General features: G+C 57.9%; 2 protein-coding genes across 17 annotated transcripts in view; both read left to right on the top strand.

Moving 5' to 3' along the window:
- SLC4A9 (solute carrier family 4 member 9) lies at positions 1-12,239 on the top strand. Its single transcript, XM_063348790.1, has 21 exons — positions 1-308; positions 2,122-2,282; positions 2,441-2,590; positions 2,715-2,776; positions 2,853-3,010; positions 4,786-4,873; positions 5,164-5,318; positions 5,927-6,043; positions 6,256-6,430; positions 6,718-6,851; positions 6,966-7,237; positions 7,904-7,959; positions 8,055-8,237; positions 8,378-8,491; positions 9,115-9,276; positions 9,476-9,654; positions 9,886-9,958; positions 10,183-10,251; positions 11,160-11,333; positions 11,752-11,907; positions 12,048-12,239. Exons 1-21 carry the CDS (start codon positions 40-42, stop codon positions 12,096-12,098), a joined length of 2,958 nt encoding a protein of 985 aa, XP_063204860.1. The 5' UTR covers positions 1-39; the 3' UTR covers positions 12,099-12,239.
- A 346-nt stretch (positions 12,240-12,585) lies between these two features.
- ANKHD1 (ankyrin repeat and KH domain containing 1) overlaps positions 12,586-19,403 on the top strand; it is a 123,078-nt gene continuing 116,260 nt past the window's right edge. For 10 of the 16 annotated variants that reach the window (XM_063349208.1, XM_063349211.1, XM_063349210.1 and 7 more), the window contains exon 1: positions 12,612-13,447. In XM_063349208.1, the coding sequence (XP_063205278.1) occupies positions 13,172-13,447 (276 nt within the window). In that variant the 5' untranslated portion in view covers positions 12,612-13,171. Of the gene's footprint in view, positions 13,448-19,403 lie in introns of all 16 variants that reach the window. The other 6 variants (XM_063349215.1, XM_063349218.1, XM_063349203.1 and 3 more) reach the window with 6 other exon arrangements.

Here is a 19,403-nt window from a genome sequence, read left to right as displayed (position 1 = left end):
GAGGCGAGCCCACACCTGTGGGTGCCAGTGCTGGTGGCCATGCGAGCCCACGTGCCCAGAGTGGCTGGCACAGCTCTCCAGGAGGCAGACGCCTGCTCACAGCCCAGACCAGAGGGGAGCAACTCTGAATCTCCCTACCAAGCTTTTGGCTACAGCATCTTCCCCTCCAGCATGGCCCCAGCAGCCAAGAGAGCCGGTGTCGCCCAGCAGCGGGAGGACTGGGGGGACACCAACTGCCCACTGCTCTTCGTTCAGCTCAACCAGCTCCTCAGCACCCCGGCGGGGCCGGAGTGGCGAGAGATGGCCAGGTAGGCACGCCTGCAATGGCCACGCTGCCTGGCTACGCTTTTGGAAGCTCAGCCTTCAAAAGCCCAACTCTGATGGAGCCCACGGCACCTCCCAAGGCTGGTGGTTCCTCAACCTCGGCCCCAAAGCAGGGCTGCTCACTGCCCTCTGCCCCCACCGGTGCCTGCTTCTGCTGGCTCAAGGTGCCTCGTTTCATGGGAGAGAGCACGGTGTCAGGCAGGGCGCAGGCAGTGACCCTGCAGGGGCACAGTGGCCTTGCTTCTGCTCCTGCCTTTGCTGCCTCTCCAAGGTTCCAGCAGCTGAGCCGGGGCTGGGACAGTGCGTCGACGCTCCCTGGATCCGGCTGCCCAGCGCACCTCCGGAGGCGACCAGGGGGTTAGGCTGGGGCAGGGAACGATGGCTTGGCCCAACAGAGAGGAGCTGGGGCTGGTGTGGGGCAGGACCGTGGTTGGGCCCCACACCCCACACCACCCCTCCGCAGCTCGGCAGGGGCACGGGGACATGGGCCATGGGGGTCCAGACGCAGTGATGGGTTTGCCCCGGGGGTTGGATTGTCCGGGGGGGGGCAAAACCACTTGGCTGTGGCTGTGACGGCTCTCCCCAGCACCCGGACATCTTCTCCCTGACACGGCTGCCCGTCGGCACGACAGCGCTCTGCTGGGGCACGCTCTCCCCGTGCAGCACGCCGAGCCACCCCACAGCAGCGCGCCCACCCATGGGGACAAAGGGAAGCTCTGTTTGCGCCCGGCATTAAAATATTTGGCACGGCCCGAGTGTGGCGAACAGCTCAAGACACTTCTGTTCTGACTCCAGAAAGCGCTGCTAACGGCAGGGCAACCCCCAGTCCCAGCACAGCCCGGGGACGGGGGGGTTGGGAGCAGCCCTGCGGGGAAAGACTGGGGTTACTGGTGGGTGGCAGGTGGGACGTGAGCCTGCACCGTGCGCTCGCAGCCCAGAAAGCCAGTGTCTTCTGGGCTGCATCACTGTCGTGGTGGCCATTGGGTCGAGGAAGGGATGCTCCCTCTCTGCTCCGCTCCGGTGAGACCCCCCTGGGGCGCTGCGTCCGGCTCTGAGGTCCCCAGCACAAGATGGACACGGACCTGTGAGAGTCGAGGGAGAGGAGGCCACCAAAACGGTCCGAGGGCTGGGACAGCTCTGCCATGGAGAGAGGATGAGAGAGTTGGAGGGGTTCAGCCTGGAGAAGAGAAGGCTCCGGGGGGACCTTTGAGCCCCTTCCAGTCCCTAAAGGGGGCTCGTAAGAAGGATGAGAAGTACTTTGTACCAGGGCCTGTAGTGACAGGACAAGGGGCAATGGCGCCAAACTGCAAGAGGGCAGGGTTAGGTTGTACATAGGGAAGAAATGTTTCACAGTGAGGGTGGTGAGACACAGGAACAGGCTGTCCAGAGGAGCTGTGGATGCCCCATCTTTGGAAGGGTTCAAGGTCAGGTTGGACGGAGCTTTGAACAACCTGGGCTGGCAGAAGCCATGCATGCCCATGGCAGGGGGGTGGCACTGGATGGTCTTTAGAGGTCCCTTCCAGCCCAAACCACTCTGTGCTCCCATGACCGGTGAAATCCCCCTGATCAGGAGATCAGAGCGAGGTGTGGGTCGGCAGGAACGGGGACGTGACTGCGGAGGCTTCCCACCTGCCGCTGCTCTGCGAGTCCACTGCAGCCCCCTCTGAGCCCCCCAAACTCCTCCTTGCCTGTGCCAGCCCCATGCCAAGCTCAGAGTTTGACCCAAGCTCCAGCTCCCGCTGCCCGGCATGGGGGCACGGGACCACCGTCACTGACCCTGCACGTTTTCCTGGGCAGGTGGATAAAATTCGAGGAGAAGGTGGAGGATGGTGGGGTGCGCTGGAGCGCGCCCCATGTCCCAGCCCTGCCCCTGCACAGCCTCTTCCAGCTGAGGACGTGCCTGCAGAAGGGGACAATGCTCCTGGATTTGGACGCCCTCAGTTTCAAGGAAATAATTGGTACTTGGGGAATGCAAAGGTCACCTCCTGGGACGGGAGGGTGTCCTGGGTGCCTGGGGTGGTTGTCTGCTGCTCCAGCAAAGTGGGCTTTTCCCTGGGCAGCCCCCCACCAGCCGGTGAACTGGGGGGACTCAGGGCTGTCCCCATCCCTGTTGCAGACAAGGCACTTTCCGAGCAGCCCGAGGAAGCAGAGCTGCGTCCCGAGCTGAGGGGATGCCTGGCAGCCCTCCTGCTCTGCCAGCCGCGGCACCAGACCACCAAATCCCTGCTGCGGCTCCTCGCTGAGCTCGCCCTCTCTCCCTGTCAAGGTAGGCACAGCACCCAGCCATGGGTGGTGACATGGTTGTCCCTCCCGGCGTCCCTCCGCTGCCACCAGCCTGCTGTTCTGCTCACTCGCACACGTGTTTTGCTGCTTCCTCCCTTTCTTTGCAGGGAAGGCGAAGAGCTGGACTGAGCCTGGGGCCCAGGTCTCCGAAACGCCTCTTAAGGAGCAGGTAAGGTGGGATGGAGCTGGGCTGAGAGCAGCTGCTGCATCCCGAGTGCCCAGCCGCTGCATCCCTTTCCTTCCAGCTGAGGAACCAATTTAAGAAGAAGGTCCCACCGGGGGCCGAAGCAGCCCACATTGCAGTTGGTGAAGTTGAGTTCCTGGAGAAGCCCTTCACTGCCTTCATCCGCCTCAGGCGAGGGGTGGCCCTTGGCTCGCTGGCTGAAGTCTCTCTCCCCAGCAGGTAAACGGAGCACGGCCGATGGCCCTGTGCCCGCTTCTCTCCCCGTCTCCCTGCTCCCCCCGCCCAAAAGGGCAAGGCTTTGCTTGGCGAAAGCAAAGGGTATGGTACCCAATGCCACATACAGTCCCAGAACCCTAGCTCACTGCTTCCTATCCTGCTTCTCCCAGCTCCATAGGAGCATCCCGCGACAGGCGGACAGTGCAGCATCTGTTGGGCAGCCTGAAGGGGACACTCCCTGGGTTATCCCCACCTGGGCTGTGCATTCTCTCTCCCACTTAGGAGGGTCTGGATGCTCTCCACTTACTGACCGGGAACATTGGAGCTCACGGCTGGGAAGGAACGCAGGTTTTCAGGAACCTCTTGCCCTCCCGCTGCCCACAGTGCTCTCCTGAGCGGTGGAGTGGCTCTTGCGGCACTGTTGGCGTAGGGGGAAAGGAGCAGGGCAGGAGGTGTTTCTCCGTGGTTGAGGAGTGCATCCTCTGAAGCTGTAAGGGGAAATGGTCAGCGTGCCCCTTGAGCTGGGGACTTCCTTAGGGAGCACTGGAGGAGGCAGGCAAGGATCAGGAGGGACATTGCCACCTCCTGGTCACTCTGCCCAGAGCACCCGTCCTCCAGGAGCTGGGTGGAGCAGGACATCCGTCCACCTCCTGCTCTCTCCTTGGTGGGAGATGGGTGGCGGGTTCCCAGGGAGCCTGTGCAGGTCTCGAGGGGCTCACAACAATCCTTTGCCCTGTTATTTTCCTCCCCCAAACAGGAGGGGAAGGACAGCTTGTCCCTACCCGTCCCTTTGCCTGTGGTGCAACCCCCTTTGCCGGCCACTCCAGGCTGTCCTGTGGGCGCAGCCACCATCTCAGGGCTATCTCCCACCAGGCTCCATCTCTAGGATCTTAAGGTTTGCCCATTGCCTTGATGAAGACGCCCGGGTGAAAGCAATCATAGGTTGCTACTGTCACCTCCTGACCCCTTGGAGCAGGATCCAGGAGGCCTCCAGCTCTGATGTCCCATGTCAGGGCTGTAGCAGGTTCCATTGAGCCCTTCAGGCCTGCTTGTGCTGTCGGGGAAGTTTCCCTACCCCGTCTCTGGATGTTTGCTTGGGATACGATCACTGGAACCACTCTGCAGCCTCGGGATACCAAGACTGTAACCGTTTTTGCCAGTTTTGAAAAGAGTGGAGGTCTTGGCTAAATATTTGGACGTGCGGTCTGTCTGGAGACCTTATTATTTCGCAGCAGCCTCTGAGGTGTGGGATTTTAGACATATTCTTCAAGGACTCTGATCTCTTTCCTATTGAACCTGCTGCCTGTGCAGCTGGCAAGCTCTCCTACCCAAGAGCTCACACTTCTGCATCCTGCCTGCCAGTAACACCCCCACGAGCGTGACCCCACAGACAGCCCCAGTCAAGACCTTGACCCCACAAGACACCTCCAGCTTAGAGCATCACCCCACAGACATTCCCAGCCAAGGATGTCTCCTTCTCTGCCCCAAAGACCTGACCCCCACCCCCCCCATCCCATGTTTCTGCAGATCCTGTGATCCAGACAGGGTCCTGGTGTCCCCGTGGTCTCCCATGGGGTTTCCACAGGAGTGGAAGCAAACACGTGTCTTGCCTTTTCCCTCCGACCCCCTGCTTAGAGTGGCCACCCTTTAAGGTAGCAGCAGCCCCCCAAGACTGCCCAGCTGCTGTCCCCAGATCCCTGCAGCACCGTGGTCTCCCCTGGGAGAAGCATCCCCAGCGAGGAGAGAGCTGCTCAGGAGATGCGCTGTCTCGCCCTCAGGTTTCTCTTCATTCTGTTGGGTCCCCGAGCCAAAGTGAAAGCCTACCACGAGGTTGGCAGGGCCATGGCCACGCTGCTGACGGATGAGGTGAGCCTGGTGCAGCACCCATGGGTGGGATGGGCCCGGGATGAGGCCTAGGCTGAGGACACCGAGTCTCCTCTCCTCTGCAGGCTGCAGTGCAGGAGGCAGAGGATGGGTCCAGCTGATGGCCTCCCTTCCCAGGGTGAAAAACCAAAGTTTTGGGGTGGGTCTGTAGGATGCACCCATTTCACTGAAATGGATGGGTGCCTTTCTTGGTGATCGTTACGGGCTGGGAGGAAGGCTCCAAGGGGCTGAACACAGGGATGTGGTGGCTAAACCATGGCATCTCCCCACAGCTCTTCCAAAGGGTTGCCCGGCAGGCTGAGCACCGAGAGGACATCATTGCAGGGATGGAGGCATTCCTGGATGAGCTGACCGTGCTTCCTCCTGGGAAATGGGACCCCAGTGCCCGAATTCCTCCCCCGAGCTGTCTGCCGTCTTCGCACAGGAGGTAGGCTGGAGGGAGGGCACCCACAGCCTCTGCCAGCCCCTCTGCAGGGTCCCATTGTGACTGTGGAGACTGTGACATTGAAATCTCCATCTCCATGGGGGACTGGGGGACGAAGCCGTGCAGGAGCCAACCTTTGCCAGTGAGATCCTCCCAGCCAAGCCCCTCTGCAGCCCTGGACAATGACCACAGCTCTGGTCCCCGCTGCTGTTAGTCTTGCTGTCCCCACTTGGCAGGGGATGGCAAAACCACTCTGTGTGCCCTCCAGGGAACACAGGGTTTCAGCACTCAGATGTGAAACTCATCCTCTGAGCAGGACACCTTTGGCTCTTCCTGGCTCTTCCACCAAAACTGGTCCTGCTAGGGCTGGCTCCAGGGCTTGCTGGTTGGTTAATCATGGTTGGGTTGGAAGCGACCTTTGAGATCATCTAGTCCAGGTCCCTCATCTCCTCCTCCTGATCTTTCTCCTCCTCCTCATTATCAGGGATACAGGACATCAGGGGTGCAGCCCTGCTTGCACCCTTGTCACGTCTCATAGTGTCCCCTAGATGCAGCTGGGTCCTGAGGGCTCCAAGCTGAAGCCTGCCATCTCAGGCTCTGGTCTGCCACAGGACCACCACGCACCCATCAGATCGGCAGTTGCATGGCGATGGGGACACGTCGGCAGCTGGGGACAGAGCTGGCTTGGGGCACCCACGCTCCGGGGAGGAACTGGAGAGGACGGGCAGGTAGGTGCCTGGAAGGACGGGGGTGGTGGGAGGTGTGACAGGATGCTGAATGCAGGGCAGGGCGCTGGCTCTCTCCAGCACATGGGGCCGACATGTCCAAACCACTCTGGACTGGTGTCTCCTGGGGAAGGGACTGTCCCCTGCCTTGTGGCTCTCTCAGGGGGTGACGGCCAGCTGGAGGTCTGCTCTGACATCTCCCTCCGCTGCCCCAGGCTTTTCGGGGGGTTGCTGCGAGATATCCGGAGGAAGGCGCCATGGTATGGCAGTGACTTCTCTGATGCCCTGCACCCCCAGTGCCTCTCGGCAGTGCTCTACATCTACCTGGCCACGGTCACCAACGCCATCACCTTCGGGGGCATGCTGGGGGATGCGACCGCCAACATGCAGGTCAGTGTGACCACAGGGTGCCCTGCACAAACCCCACTTGGCCCAGCCTGCGGGACTCCTGGGTGCCCACCTCCCACGGTGCCCGGGGTAGCTAGTGGTGCGCCAGGGCACCCTGAGCATTGCCTGAATCCCGCGTCCTTCCCTGGCCTCTGCGGTCCCCGAGCACTGACCCTGCAGTGCAGGGAGGTGCGGGTAGCTGCCTGCAGCTGTGCCGTGGCGGGGGACAGGCCCGGGACCCCCATCCCTGCCGCATGCCTGGTGCCTGGCACCCCTCTCCTGCATTTCAGGGGGTGCTGGAGAACTTCCTGGGCACAGCTTTTGCCGGCTCCATCTTCTGCCTCTTTTCTGGTCAGCCCCTGACCATCCTGAGCAGCACCGGCCCCGTGCTGGTCTTCGAGCGCCTCCTCTTCTCCTTCAGCCAGTAAGTACCCTGCCAGGGACAGTCCCTTAGGCCACTACCCGTGGGCTGGGGCACAGGCCGCCATCACACTGGGCAGGTGTCATTGTTGAGGCTTTGGGTCAACCTTCCCACCAGGGACCACAGCCTGGACTACCTGGAGTTTCGTCTCTGGATTGGGCTCTGGGTGGCCTTTTTTGGCGTGGTCTTGGTGGCCACTGAGGCCAGCCACCTGGTGCGGTACTTCACCCGCTTCACTGAGGAAGGCTTCTGCGCCCTCATCAGCTTGATATTTATCTACGACTCCCTGAAGAAGATGAGGAGTCTGGCAGACGCCTTTCCCATCAACTGGCAGTATCGTCTGGACAACGTCACCTCCTACAGCTGCACCTGCAACCTCTCCAGCCCCGGTGAGCCCAAGCAGCCACGGGGCTGGTGGGGAGAACGGTGCAGCCGCCCTGGGACCCCGCTGGGATCCTGCCACCCGGCTAGACGGGGGAAGGCGCTGGAGGAGGAGGAGGCTGCTCAACCCTGACCACATTGGCACCTTCTTCCACTCCCCTCCATGCCCATCTGCCCCTGCCTCCTGGCACTGCCCAGGCACCGGGCAGGGTGGCATCGGGAGCAAGGACAACTGTGGTCCAGCTCCCATAGCTCTGGGATGGGGGATGCCAGGGGCTGGAGGTGGGCACCTGGGTGTGTTTGCACTGCTCTTTCTAGCCTGGTCTGTAAATCAGTGGGTGTTTCCCGGGACCTGAAGGTGTGTCCACACCAATCCTGCAAATGGGACCCACACTGTGTACCAAAAGCGTCAGTGTTGGGCACAGCCTGGGGCCACTGGTGCCTCTGAGGGGCTGGTGCTTCAGCCAAGACCTTTGCAGGGATGGGATTCTCCCCTTTGATGCTCCCTGGGCATCAGACGGTGCCAGGGCCTCAGGGGTCCCATGGGGCCCCATCCAGCACCCTGAGCCCTTGGAGAGAGGCTGGGGAGCTGCCCCGATGGCAGCACGGTCCCATTCATCCCTGATGGAGCACGCCCGTAGTGCTGGCACTCTGATCCCACCTTCCCCTTGCAGGTCACAGCTCCGCGGGGAATGACACGCTGCTCCCCTCACCCCTGGCCCCCCGGCAGGTACAGCCCCTGCTCCTGGGCGGGTGGGCGAGGGGTTGGGGGGTCCCCAGGTGTCTGGGCATGACCCCTCCTCGCCGCCTGCCCTGTCTCTACAGCATCCTGCCACCCTGGCTGGGCTGAGCAGGACCCAGTGCCTGGCTCAAGGTGGGCACCTCCTAGGGACCAGCTGCCAGTATGTGCCTGATGTCACCCTCCTCTCTTTCCTGCTCTTCGGGGTCACCTTCCTCTCCTGCACTGCATTCAAGCGCTTTAGGAGCAGCCGCTACTTCCCTGCAGCAGTGAGCATCCTTCGGCCACACCGGTGGCATGGCCGCCCATCTAGACGGCATGGGGATGGCTCTGGGTGCTACGACCCGGGGGTGTTCCTGGGGCAGCCCCCAGCCCTGGCCAGCCCAGGCCAAGCCCTCTCCATCTGCAGGTGCGGAAGCTGGTGAGCGACTTTGCCATCATCCTGACCATCCTTGCCTCCTGCGCCATCGATGCCACCCTGGGCCTGGAGACCCCCAAGCTCCTCGTCCCCAGCGAGCTGAAGGTGCTGGCAGGGTGGGCACGGCGCGGCTGGGGAGTGGGTCTGTGCATCACAGTGGCTCCTGTCCTTCCCACCGCCGAGTCCAGCCCTACAGGGATGTGGTGTGCGCCCCAGCAGACAAGAAGGGTTTGAATCGCAGCCAATCCCACACTCTGCAAATAACCTGGCTCGGTCCAGGATTAACTGTGTCACGGTACAGCCCACGCTGGAGTGAGAGCCACAAGGTCAAGTCCAGGCTTGGGTTCCCTGCCCTGGGTGTGGAGCAGGGCTGGCAGCACCTCAGAGCAGCCCGTGCTCACTGCCACCTCCCTGGGCTTGCCATCATCAATGCCCAATGCCACCTCTTCCACCCGCTCCCAGGAGTGCGTGCCTGGCTTCTGGCTTGTGGTGTCCAGGAGCAATCCCCTGCTCCACCACAGCCAAGATGTCCTTGTGGGGGGCTGGGGGGTCATGCTACCCAGGAGCCTCCCCAGGATGAGAGAGGATGCTTTTCCTCTCTCCAGATGGAGCATCCCTGCGTGCCCACAGGGCTCCGGCCTGCGTACCCAGGGCTGGTCCCATCACCCAGCTATGCCGCAGACCCCACAGGTGGGTGGTGGCTGCCATGACCCTTCTGCTCTCTGCAGCCCACAAACCCAGCACGGGGCTGGATCATCTTCCCCTTTGGAGCCAACCCGTGGTGGGTCTGCCTGGCATCTGCGGTGCCCGCCGTCCTTGTCACGATCCTCATTTTCATGGACCAGCAAATCACAGCCGTCATCCTTAACCGCAGGGAGTACAAGCTGCAGGTGAGTGGGAGACAGGGGTCGGGCAGGACCCAGCCAACGGGGAGGACCCAGGTCTCGGCTGGACCCTGTGGGCCAGGGGGACATCCAGGGGAGAGAAGCACCCCGAACTGGCCAGCAAGGTGGGCAGACCCTACTGATGCCCCTCTGATGCTGCCTGGGCGACGGCTTGCCCCCAGCTGCGCTGCCTCTGCTGTTGCAGAAAGGAGCAGGCTTTCACCTGGACCTCCTCTGTGTCTCCCTCTTGATGGTTGTGACCTCCGCCACCGGCCTCCCCTGGTATGTCTCGGCCACTGTCATCTCCCTGGCTCACATGGAGAGCCTGAGGAAGGAGAGCGTAACCTCAGCCCCAGGCGAGCACCCCGAGTTCCTGGGCATCAGGTACGCAGTGAGCCCGGACCCCGCTCCAGGAGGCCCCCTGCCCGTGGCTGTGGAGCCAGGGGCCAGCAGAGCCAGCCGTGGGGCTTCTTGTGTCTCCCCGGGGGTGCCACTGGTCCCTGTGGCCATCAAAGCTGAAAAGAGCAGAGACCCTGGGGACCCAGAGGACGGGCGGGGGCTGCGGGCTCCCGAGGGACCCTGTGGCACCGGTGACACCTGCGCTGCCTCCTCCAGGGAGCAGAGGCTGACCGGCCTGGCCGTCTTTGTCCTGATGGGGGTCTCTGTCTTCATGGCACCCGTTCTCAAGGTAAGGAGCCTGGCTGCTGGGTTTGGCCTCTTTTCCAAGGCCGGGGGGTGGCCGTATCCTGCAAGGCTGGGGGGTTCCCAATCCAGCCCAACTGGGCTGTCGGAAATCAAAGAAGCAAATGCCGCGGCCGCGTATGCAGGCTGTTATACAGGAGGGGATGCTCAGCGAGCACAGCCCCCTTGGGAACTTGCACCCCACGGACCTCTCGCCCCGCTGTTTTGCAGCACATCCCAATGCCGGTGCTCTATGGGGTCTTTCTGCACATGGGGGTGGCGGCACTGAACAGTATCCAGGTGAGCGGGGGCTGTGCTGGGGGTGCTGGTAAGGGCTGTTTTGGGGATGAGGGGAGTTGCTTGATACCAGCTCTCACTGCACAGCAGAGCCTGGATTTCAGCTCTGCATGACGTGCAGCCTGGCAGGGGTCTGTCCCCCGCCAGGCCCAAGACAATGAGGGACAGAGGAACCTTTCTGGGGCAGAGGAAAGAGAAAGGGAGGTATCTGGGATGTTGGGGAGCAGGAGCAATTTCTGCGCTGATGGATCACGTGGTTTTGGAGGAGTGGCGGAACCGGTGTATAACCCAGACTTGCTCTCAAAGCCACAGGGATGTAACCGTATGGGAGCTGCAGAGCTGGGACCTGCTGGTCCTTTGGTCCTGGCATTGCTGCTGCTGTGCCAGCTCTGTTCCTCTCCTGAGAAACCCACAGAGGGGAAAAAAATCCCCACTCCAGAACCATCTACCCTCCCCACACCTTTTCCTCTGAACAGTACAATTTCTTTGCAATTACCCTGCTCTCTGGATGACAGGCTGGGAAACCCCCTCCCTCCTTCTCTCCCTCTGCTTGGGGAATCCAGGGCTGTGCTCTGGCAAAGGCGGCATCAGTTTCCTGCATGCAGGGAGGGGAATCAAGGGGTTGTTACTTCTCAATTAACATTTTCGTACCAGCCTGAGTCCTTCCTAGATGTCTGCCTGGAAAGTGCTCCCCTGGCCTGGGGTGATGGTGGTACCAGGACTCCTGGTCTTGCAGACAAACTCACCCACCCAGGCACCACACCGGCAGCCAGCGCAGATGGCGGGAGGTCCAAACCGCAAAAAAAATAGAGAAAACCCATCCTGCCAGCTCCAGTCCCAACGCGGGGGGGGTGGGTGAGAGCTGTCAAAGGCTGGAGTTGTGTGACCCACGCGCCGTCCTCTTGCTACAGCTCACAGACCGCGTGCGGCTGCTCCTGATGCCAGCCAAGCACCAGCCAGACCTTCCCTACCTCCGCCACGTGCCCCTGCGCCGGGTGCACCTCTTCACCATCATCCAGCTGCTGTGCCTGGCCCTCCTCTGGGTCATCAAGTCCACCATGGCCGCTATTATTTTCCCAGTGATGGTATGACATCCCCTGTAATTGGGTGGCACCGTTTTGGTGCCAGGCTGGGTGCTGCCCACACGTGCCCTGAGCATCGCCGGAGCCCCGGCGCTCGCCTTAGACAAGGGACAGGGGCGCTGCCCTGGGTGGGAGCGCAGGCCCTGGCAGGTGGCGTACATGGGCGCTCAGACCCCCAGGGGCTGGTGGGGTCCCTGCAGGGCCACAAAGTGGCTTTGCCACCAACCTTCACCTCCTGGGTTGGGGCTGGCGGGGCTGTCACTGCAGGCACGGTCAATTATCATCCCCTGGGACCAAGCCAGGAGAGGTGACACGCCACTTCCCTGGCACTTACTGGGGACACAGAGGGGGTGTGAGGGGGATCCCTGGCCTCCCGCCCCGAGCACCGTGCGATGCTGACCCGTGCTTCACCCTGGTGAAGCTGCTGGCGCTGGTGGGGATCCGGAAGGGGCTGGAGCGTGTCTTCTCCCTGCACGACCTGAGCTGGCTGGACGGCCTGCTGCCCGGCGCGGCTGGGGAGGAGGCGGAGGGGACACGGCCCGGGAGGCGGCAGGCGGAGGAAAGCAGCGGCGAGGGGGTAGGTGATGTCCCGGGTGCCAGGCTCCTCCGTGCGGGGGCCGAGGCTGGGGAGGGCCGGGACGGAGCTGCTTGGCGGGGCTGGGGGCAGCAAAGCCCGGGAGCGCTGCCAGCCTCGTCCCGTCTCACTTCTCCCTCCAGTCGGAGCTGATGCCTCGCCGCGGGCCCGAGATCAACATCTCCGTGAATTAGGACCGCCGCCGGGGAGCGGGGCCAGGCGAGGGGCGGAGGAGGCCGGGGCCAGCCCGCTCCTGCCCCGCTGGGTCCGACGGCCGGCGGGCACGACCGGCCCTCGGCGGGGGCTCCGCCGCGGGCAGGGACGGCTCCCCCGGGTCGGGCTGCTCGAGGCCCGCTCCGGCCCGGCCGGCGGCGCTGCCAGCGACGGGCACCCGCGGCCCCCGCCCCGCGCCCACCCTGTCCCTGCCGCGCTTCCTGCCGGGCCCGGGCTCGGGCCCGGCCCCGCCCGAGCCCCGCGTCCCGTCACGCCGGTGCCCGTGGTGACAGCCGCCGGCCCCGCCCCTCCCGCCGGTGCCCCCGGCCCGGCCGGCAGCGCCGACACAGGCCACGTGGCCGCGCCGGTGTCGTCACGGCGGGCGGGGCGGCAGAATGACGGCGCGCTCAGCCTATGGCGGCCCGCGCTCGGGGCGGGAGGGAGGGAAGGGAGGGGGCGGGCCGTTCCCCTCGATAGGCAGCGCCCGGCTCCAATCGCCGCTCGGGATAGGCGGGCGTGTGACGATCGCTCGCGCTGACGGAGACCTTCAGAAGGGTTCGAAGGGGAGGGGGGGGCCAGGGCACGGCAGAAACCAATCGGACGGCGCCAGGCGCTGTGCGTTGTGAGCGATGCGCCTTTCGACCAGTCGAAACCCGCGATCCCGGATTGGCTTTGACCGACAGCCCGCTCGCCCTATCGACGCCCGCAGCTCTGTGAAGGCACACGACTGATGTTCCAGGCGGCCAATCGACTCCCGCGGAGTTCAGGAAGCGAGGCCGGGGGAACGGGGCGGGGCGGCGGGCTCTAACCGTCTCGGCGTGCGCTCTCAAGGCAGCATGCTGGGAGCGCGTGACGCGACCCGGAGTGGCGGGCGCCGCGCCCAATAGCGCACCGCCGTCGGCCGAGCGCGCCCAATGAGCGCGGGCGGAGCGGCGAGTGGGCGGTGCGGCGCCCGCGGCCGGGTAGGGTGTGAGAAGTTAGTGGCGCTGCTGCGGTGCCGTGAGGGGACGGAGACGGCTGGGCTCTGCGAGCGGCGGCGGCCCCCACCAGCGCGATGCTCACGGACGGCACCGCCGCCCCCGTCGGCGACGAGGAGATCGACTCGGTCGCTCCTCGCGCGCCGCCCGCCGCCGAGCCGCCCGCCGCGGCCGGGCCTTCCCCGTTGGGCTTGCGGGCCGTGCGCCTCTTCGGGGAGGCCGGGCCCGGCGGGCCGGGAGGCCCCGGTGCGCCCGCGGCCGGCGAGGCCGCCCTCGACTTCAAGCTGGCGGCCGCCGTGCTGCGGAGCGGGGGCGGTGGCGGCTCCGGCAGCGACGAGGACGAGGTGTCCGAGGTGAGCGATCCCGCCGGCGGGCCCGGCCCGCCCTCCCCTCCTCTCCGCCGCTTCCTGACAGGCCCGGCCGGCGCCCGCCCTCCCACTGTCCGCGCCGGGCCCGCCGCCGTCCCGAGCGGGCGCGGGGGTCGCGGGCCGCACCACACCCCCCTCCCCCCGCGCATCCCCGCCGCCATGGGCGTGAGCGGCCGCACCGGGGCCGCGGGGGCGGGGTCCCGGCGGCCCCGCACGGGCAGGGCGGCCCGGGGCCTTCTGCTCGGGCCAGGGAGCGGGAGGGGGGGGTCTCGGCTTCGCCGCGCCTCCCGGCGGGCCCCGGGAGAGAGGGCTGGGCGCCCCGCCTGCACCCGCCGGGGGCGCCCGGGCCCTCCGCTCGCCGCTGCCTCTCTGCGGGCGGAGGGTGGGGGAAAGATGTCTCCCGTGCTGCTGCCTCCTGACCTCTAGGAGTGGTTTTCACTTTGAACCAGGTTTGGGGGGGTGGGGGGGAGTGAGATCCTCCACCCAGCGGAGAACAAAGTAAAGCCTCCGGCCCCCAGTACCGCTGTCCTGGACTCGGGAGAAGGATACGGGATTCCCGGACTCTGCTAAATTCCCGAGATGTATAGATATACGCGCACACACACACACTTTTATGCAATAGAAATATTTCTTACCCCACAAAATGGAAGAGGATAATGGAGGTGTCTTCCTTTGATCTTTCAAACCTGCAGAGAGTTTCAAGGGAAGGGTGTGGGGGAGGGACTGGAGGCTTATCCCAACCCAAACGGGGCATTGTTGGGCCTGTAAACTCGCATCTAATACTGCTTTATGTAGCTTAGGGAGAGAAGATAAATGAAGGCTTTTATCTGTCACTACTGCCCACTCATCCTACACCAGAGGGTGAATCTTATTTCCTTAGTTGCCTCTTTTAGAAAGAAGACTTGAGATCATAGCTGCCATGGTAGCCCTTATGTAGTCTTTGTGTAAAGCAGGAGAAAGAGGCTAGCATTTGCAGGCTTGTTGCGGTTCCAGTGTTTTGTATTTCTGTGTGCTTCTGCAGGAGGAAGAAGATGGCAGCCAAGGCGATATGTGTCATTTGTTCTATGGGGGCCAGGAGTGGGTACTTCGGTGTGTGTCCACATTTCTTCTGAAGAAATGGAAGGAGGGCGCCCTGCATTCATCCTCCCGTGTCTAAATTTTTTGCCTTCCATTGGTGATCCTCTTTTGTCCAGCCCTCCTGAAACCCGAACTGACAGGTCTTATCTGAATAAAAAAAGTGATCAAACTGACGCAGACCCACATTTGCACTTTGCTTGTGACCACCTAACCTAAGTTAAAAATTGTGTAATGGTCAGGCAGATGAGTGCTTGCTCATAATGTTCCTGGTGTGATTGGTATCCCGAACATACATTGATGTGGGATTACATTGAAGTAAGTACCTGTTCTGCTGAGGAGCTGGAAGGCCTACTGTAGATAGAATAGGGTGCAAGTAATTTATGAGTTTCTGCTCTCTAGGATGTCTTTTATGTCACATTTTAATGTATCTTTGAAGATACAAAGCAGTAGTTACAGAACCTGGAAAATGAGGGAAGGTGGGCTGTATCAGAGTGTTTATGGCTCTTTACAAGATGAGCAGAGTTATGGTTTGAAAGCTTGTCACTTTTGAACCTGCCCCATTATTTAAAGGATGTGAAGATTGAACAGCTAAGGTATTTACTAAGCACTCCATTGGTCTTTTGACTAAAAGCAAGTATTAAGAAAGACAGCCTATTATAAGTAATGTGTCTGTGAGGTTGGTATTGAGGTAAAAAAAAAATCAAGGTTCCCAAACTGCTGTTAAAGTAAAATTACTCATTTAAAAAACCTGGGAACAGCTTTCTTATTTAAAATATGTAACAAAAAAAATTAAGTTGGAATTAAAATACTTGGAGATTTCCAGAACACGGGTAGAGGAGTTGGGCTAATCTTGAAGCTGAAATTGCCCGGGGAGTTCTTCTGTCTTGTGTTTCTTGTTGTGGAGAGTAACCTGGGGAAGAAGCATGGGTGGGAAGGATGTGCCTCACGTCTGTGCCGCCTTGCTAGACTATGGGGTATGGCTGGGAGGACCAAGAGTGAATTATTTTTTTTTTTTTAATTTTTTTTCTTGTGTATGTAGAAGAACTAAAGAAGCACCTGTTGTCAGTGTTATTTTTGGGGTTCTGTGGTTGGTTTTTTGGGGCTCTTTTTTTTTTTTTTTTTTTTTTTTTTTTAATAAAGAAAAGGCAATTAAACTCCTGGGGTGGAACATTGCAATTCTTGAACAGCACTGCTTTGAAAACCCAGTGACTGTTTGGACTGTGGTCTTGTGCCATGAGTCACTGATTTGGGTGTATGCCTTCAGCTATTACCAGTAAGTGAAATTAGTGAGAACTAGAAGGGAGAATTAAAATAAATAAAGTGAGCGTTTGCCTTGCTGCCTTGATATGTACTCTTTTCTCTACTTTTGAAGTCATAAAAATAATGGTACAATATTATGTAGGCTCTGTTGTGTGTCTGCAGTGGTGTTTAGGTTTTGTATCATTGTATTAGTCTGAGTTTAATATGCTAAAATAATTGGATTAGTCAAAATGGCAAATTAGGTAGAAAAGAAAATTATCATGGAAGTGCAGGATGAAGAGTGTAATGAAGTATTTATCTAGAGAATGAAGACAGCAATATATTTTAGCTTAACTTTTTTGAAAATATATTGCATTTCTTACATCAGATCTTCAAGTACTAAACAGTGGGAGTACTGTCCCCGTTTTACTGGTGAAGATGGTGAAGAGAGTGTACCGCATTTATCCTGCCTTGCAGAATTGGTAGAAAAATCAAAGCTTTCTGGTTTCCTAGCTCAGCGCCTGCTTATGGTAGTCACCAGGCTGCTGGCTGGGAAACCAGGGACTGAAGTGGATCCCGTATAAATGAGTTGTATCAGGTCTGCAAGGTGAAATTTAAATGCAGCTGTACAGAATATTTTCTAGAATTACCAGTTAAAATTATCACATGCAAATAGGAACAATTGCAAGCTGAAGCATGCCTTTGGGCATGGAAGGACGAGGCCAGGAGGCTTTATGCTATTTCTGAGTAAAACAGAGGGGAAGCCGCTGGGAAACTTTTGCCACTGGTCACAGTCTGAGAGACGAGGTGGTTTTGACCTCAGTGTAAATACTTGCTTGGTTGCCTTCTAAGCTTGATCAGGTTTTGAACACAGCCGCAACTTGTTTAGAGTGAGATTTTGGTGCAATTTTAAGTATATTATTACCAGTCATTGTGAATTTTGCTGGCATTTCAAGTGGTGCCAAAGGCATGAGTATTAAACAGCCTCCTCCATGCTAGTTGTGAAGCCTGTAGGTCAAGGTGAAGGTGTGCTGGCAGGGTGGTGAGTAATAGTGCACGTATGTGAAGTCCATAGGGTCCTTGGTGGTTGAGGGCTTCTGGCCGTGGAGCATGCAGGTCCTTACCAAAACTGTCGTGGCAAAAAACTGGACTGTAGAAATGGAGAGTTGAAGCAAGTGATAAATATGGCAGTGTTAGTGCTCGTAGGATTGTGCGGTTTGCTGATCTGTTGTAAATCAAGTAGGAGAAGCCAGCTGTGCTGACAAAAGTACCAGAGGATCTTGGAGCTCAGTTCAGTAAGTGGCTTTTGGCAGGGAGCATAGAAATGCAGCAAGTCTCTTGTGTTCTGTAGTTCAGGGGTTTGAGGCCTTCAGTGACAACTGGAGCTCACCCACCGCTTGGCTGTGGAGTCAACTAAGCTCTCGGCTTCCCTCTCCAGAGCAGGCTGCCTGCCTCCCACCAGCTTGCCTTACTTAAGCCTCTACCTATTGCATAAGCCTCTGGGGATATTTACATAAAGCATAATTAAAAATCAGGCATAACCTACCTCCTACAATGAGTAGAATTAATAGTCGAATGGCATGCACTCCAGATCAGTTCAGTACTTGGAGAGTTTGTCTGGGGCTTAATCTTTCTTTCTCCTCCTCCTCCTCCTCCCCCCAAATCCAAGTTCACTTCATATTTAAACTGGGTTTTGAATTCAGGGTGAATACTTAGGTGGTTTGTTTTAAATTTGCAATGTAGTCTATTAAAGTTGTTGCTATGTTAGTGAACATGGCACTGCTTCTTAAATTGTATACACAATACATCTTTGATTTCTGAGGTTAATTTAATACTCACACATTTTGGTTTTCTGTATTATTTGAAAGAATGCAAATAGCAGCATTTTCTTGACCATAAGGAACAGAAATTCAAAAAGTTGATGCAAATTCAGGTAGGTAAGATTAGGCAGAAAAGCTTTTCTCTGGAAAATTTAAGTTTCAGTGTAGCAGTTGATGTTTTTCTTGTTTTCGCTAGCTCTTTCGAAGTTGAGGAAGCAAGAGGTGGAACAAAATGGAAAATTTTCTTCAAGAATAATTCACTGATTGGAAAACGTTGAGGGATAATGGGTTTAGGTTTCCAAAAGTACTGAGGTGTGGTGCTTAAGGATGCAGAGAGAGCTGGTTAGTAGGGTGTTCATTCATTCCCAGCCCGATTAGGCATCTAATTCTTGGAAAAATCGTGGTAGGTATCTCAGTAACTTTGAAAGTCTGGCCTGTGGTAGCCAGAAACAATCACTCTAGTTACAGTTAATACTTACTATTCAATAACACTTTAAAATGAACTGATTTCTAAAGTTTCTTGCAGAACTTTAGTTTCCCTTCAGTGCAGCTTGACCCAGTTGAGTACATGACCTAAAATAAATGTCAGCAACTGTTTTCTAATGATAGGTGTAGAAAGTAAAGATGTGAAATACTACTGTATAATTATATAAATATGCAGTACAACCCCTTGGTAAGGAGAGATTTACCAAATTTAGCAGAACATCTATATTTAGTTACAAATTTGCACATAGGTTTCACCAGTCAACAAGTTACAGTCTTGGGGAGGGGTGGTGGTGGTGCATTAGCGCAAGGCAGGACTGCAGCTGGTGGATCACTAGTGGTTGTGTTCTGATTTCAATTGGGGTTACCCAGCTGCTCCCCTGTGGACTTGGTGTTGGGATGCTCGTCTCTCTCCTCTCCGGGGGTCCTGAAATACAGCTGTAAGGGCAGCTGGATGATGCTGTTGCAACATTGTGCATCATCCCTGTGACATTCGCTTAAAAGAATGGTAGGTGTAGAGGGAAGGGAAATATAAAGGCACTCCTTTTTCTGTGCACAGATGTGGCCTGGCCGTCAAAACAGGGAGCAGTGACATTACTGAATTGGCACACTTGTTGAGGGAGTGTTTTGATCTTGGTAGGTCATTGTGAGTTCTTGTAACATATATGAATATTCCTCAGAAGTGTTAAGCTGTTTTGGGGGGTGAGTAAAAGTGACTCTCAGATTTAAAACAGGCAAGTTTGACTTACATGGAAAAAGAAGCCTTTCTTAGATTTGTTTCCCACTTAAAATTTCTTGAAGCAAGAAAAATAACTTCTACATCTTGCTTGAGGACTATTTGCAGAACTCTGTGTCTAAGTTAAGCTTTGAAGCCCCGGTCTTCAGTAGGGTGCTTTCATTTTCCTTCTGTGGATACTTTCTTTCCTAATAGCAGCCCATGTACCATGCAAATGCCATCTAAAGCCCTCATGTAAAGCTTATCTCACTAATGGGAATGTCTGTGTGAGGAATGGGATACTGTAAGCAAAACTCCAGAAATCAGTGGTTTGTTCAAGTACTTCTGTAAATTTAGGAAGTTTTTGAAAAGTGCCTGACCTCGGGCGTTATCTTAAATAGAAACTTTCTCATTGATACCTCATATGACCCTGGTCTTCTGTGATAAACTGATACTGTTTTTCTCCGTAGCAACCTTATTACTACATCTATGTTATAAAACCATGCTGCCTCTGAATAAGAGGAAAAAAATAGGTACAGGTGAATTAATATTTGGATTTAAGGGTTCATTTAGTTAGGATAATATGCTTGTCTGAACTCTAACCTTT

This window comes from Chroicocephalus ridibundus, chromosome 11 (assembly GCF_963924245.1).
Source record: "Chroicocephalus ridibundus chromosome 11, bChrRid1.1, whole genome shotgun sequence".
In the NCBI taxonomy this organism is placed as follows: domain Eukaryota; kingdom Metazoa; phylum Chordata; class Aves; order Charadriiformes; family Laridae; genus Chroicocephalus; species Chroicocephalus ridibundus.
This window is presented reverse-complemented; position numbering and strand designations above follow the sequence as displayed.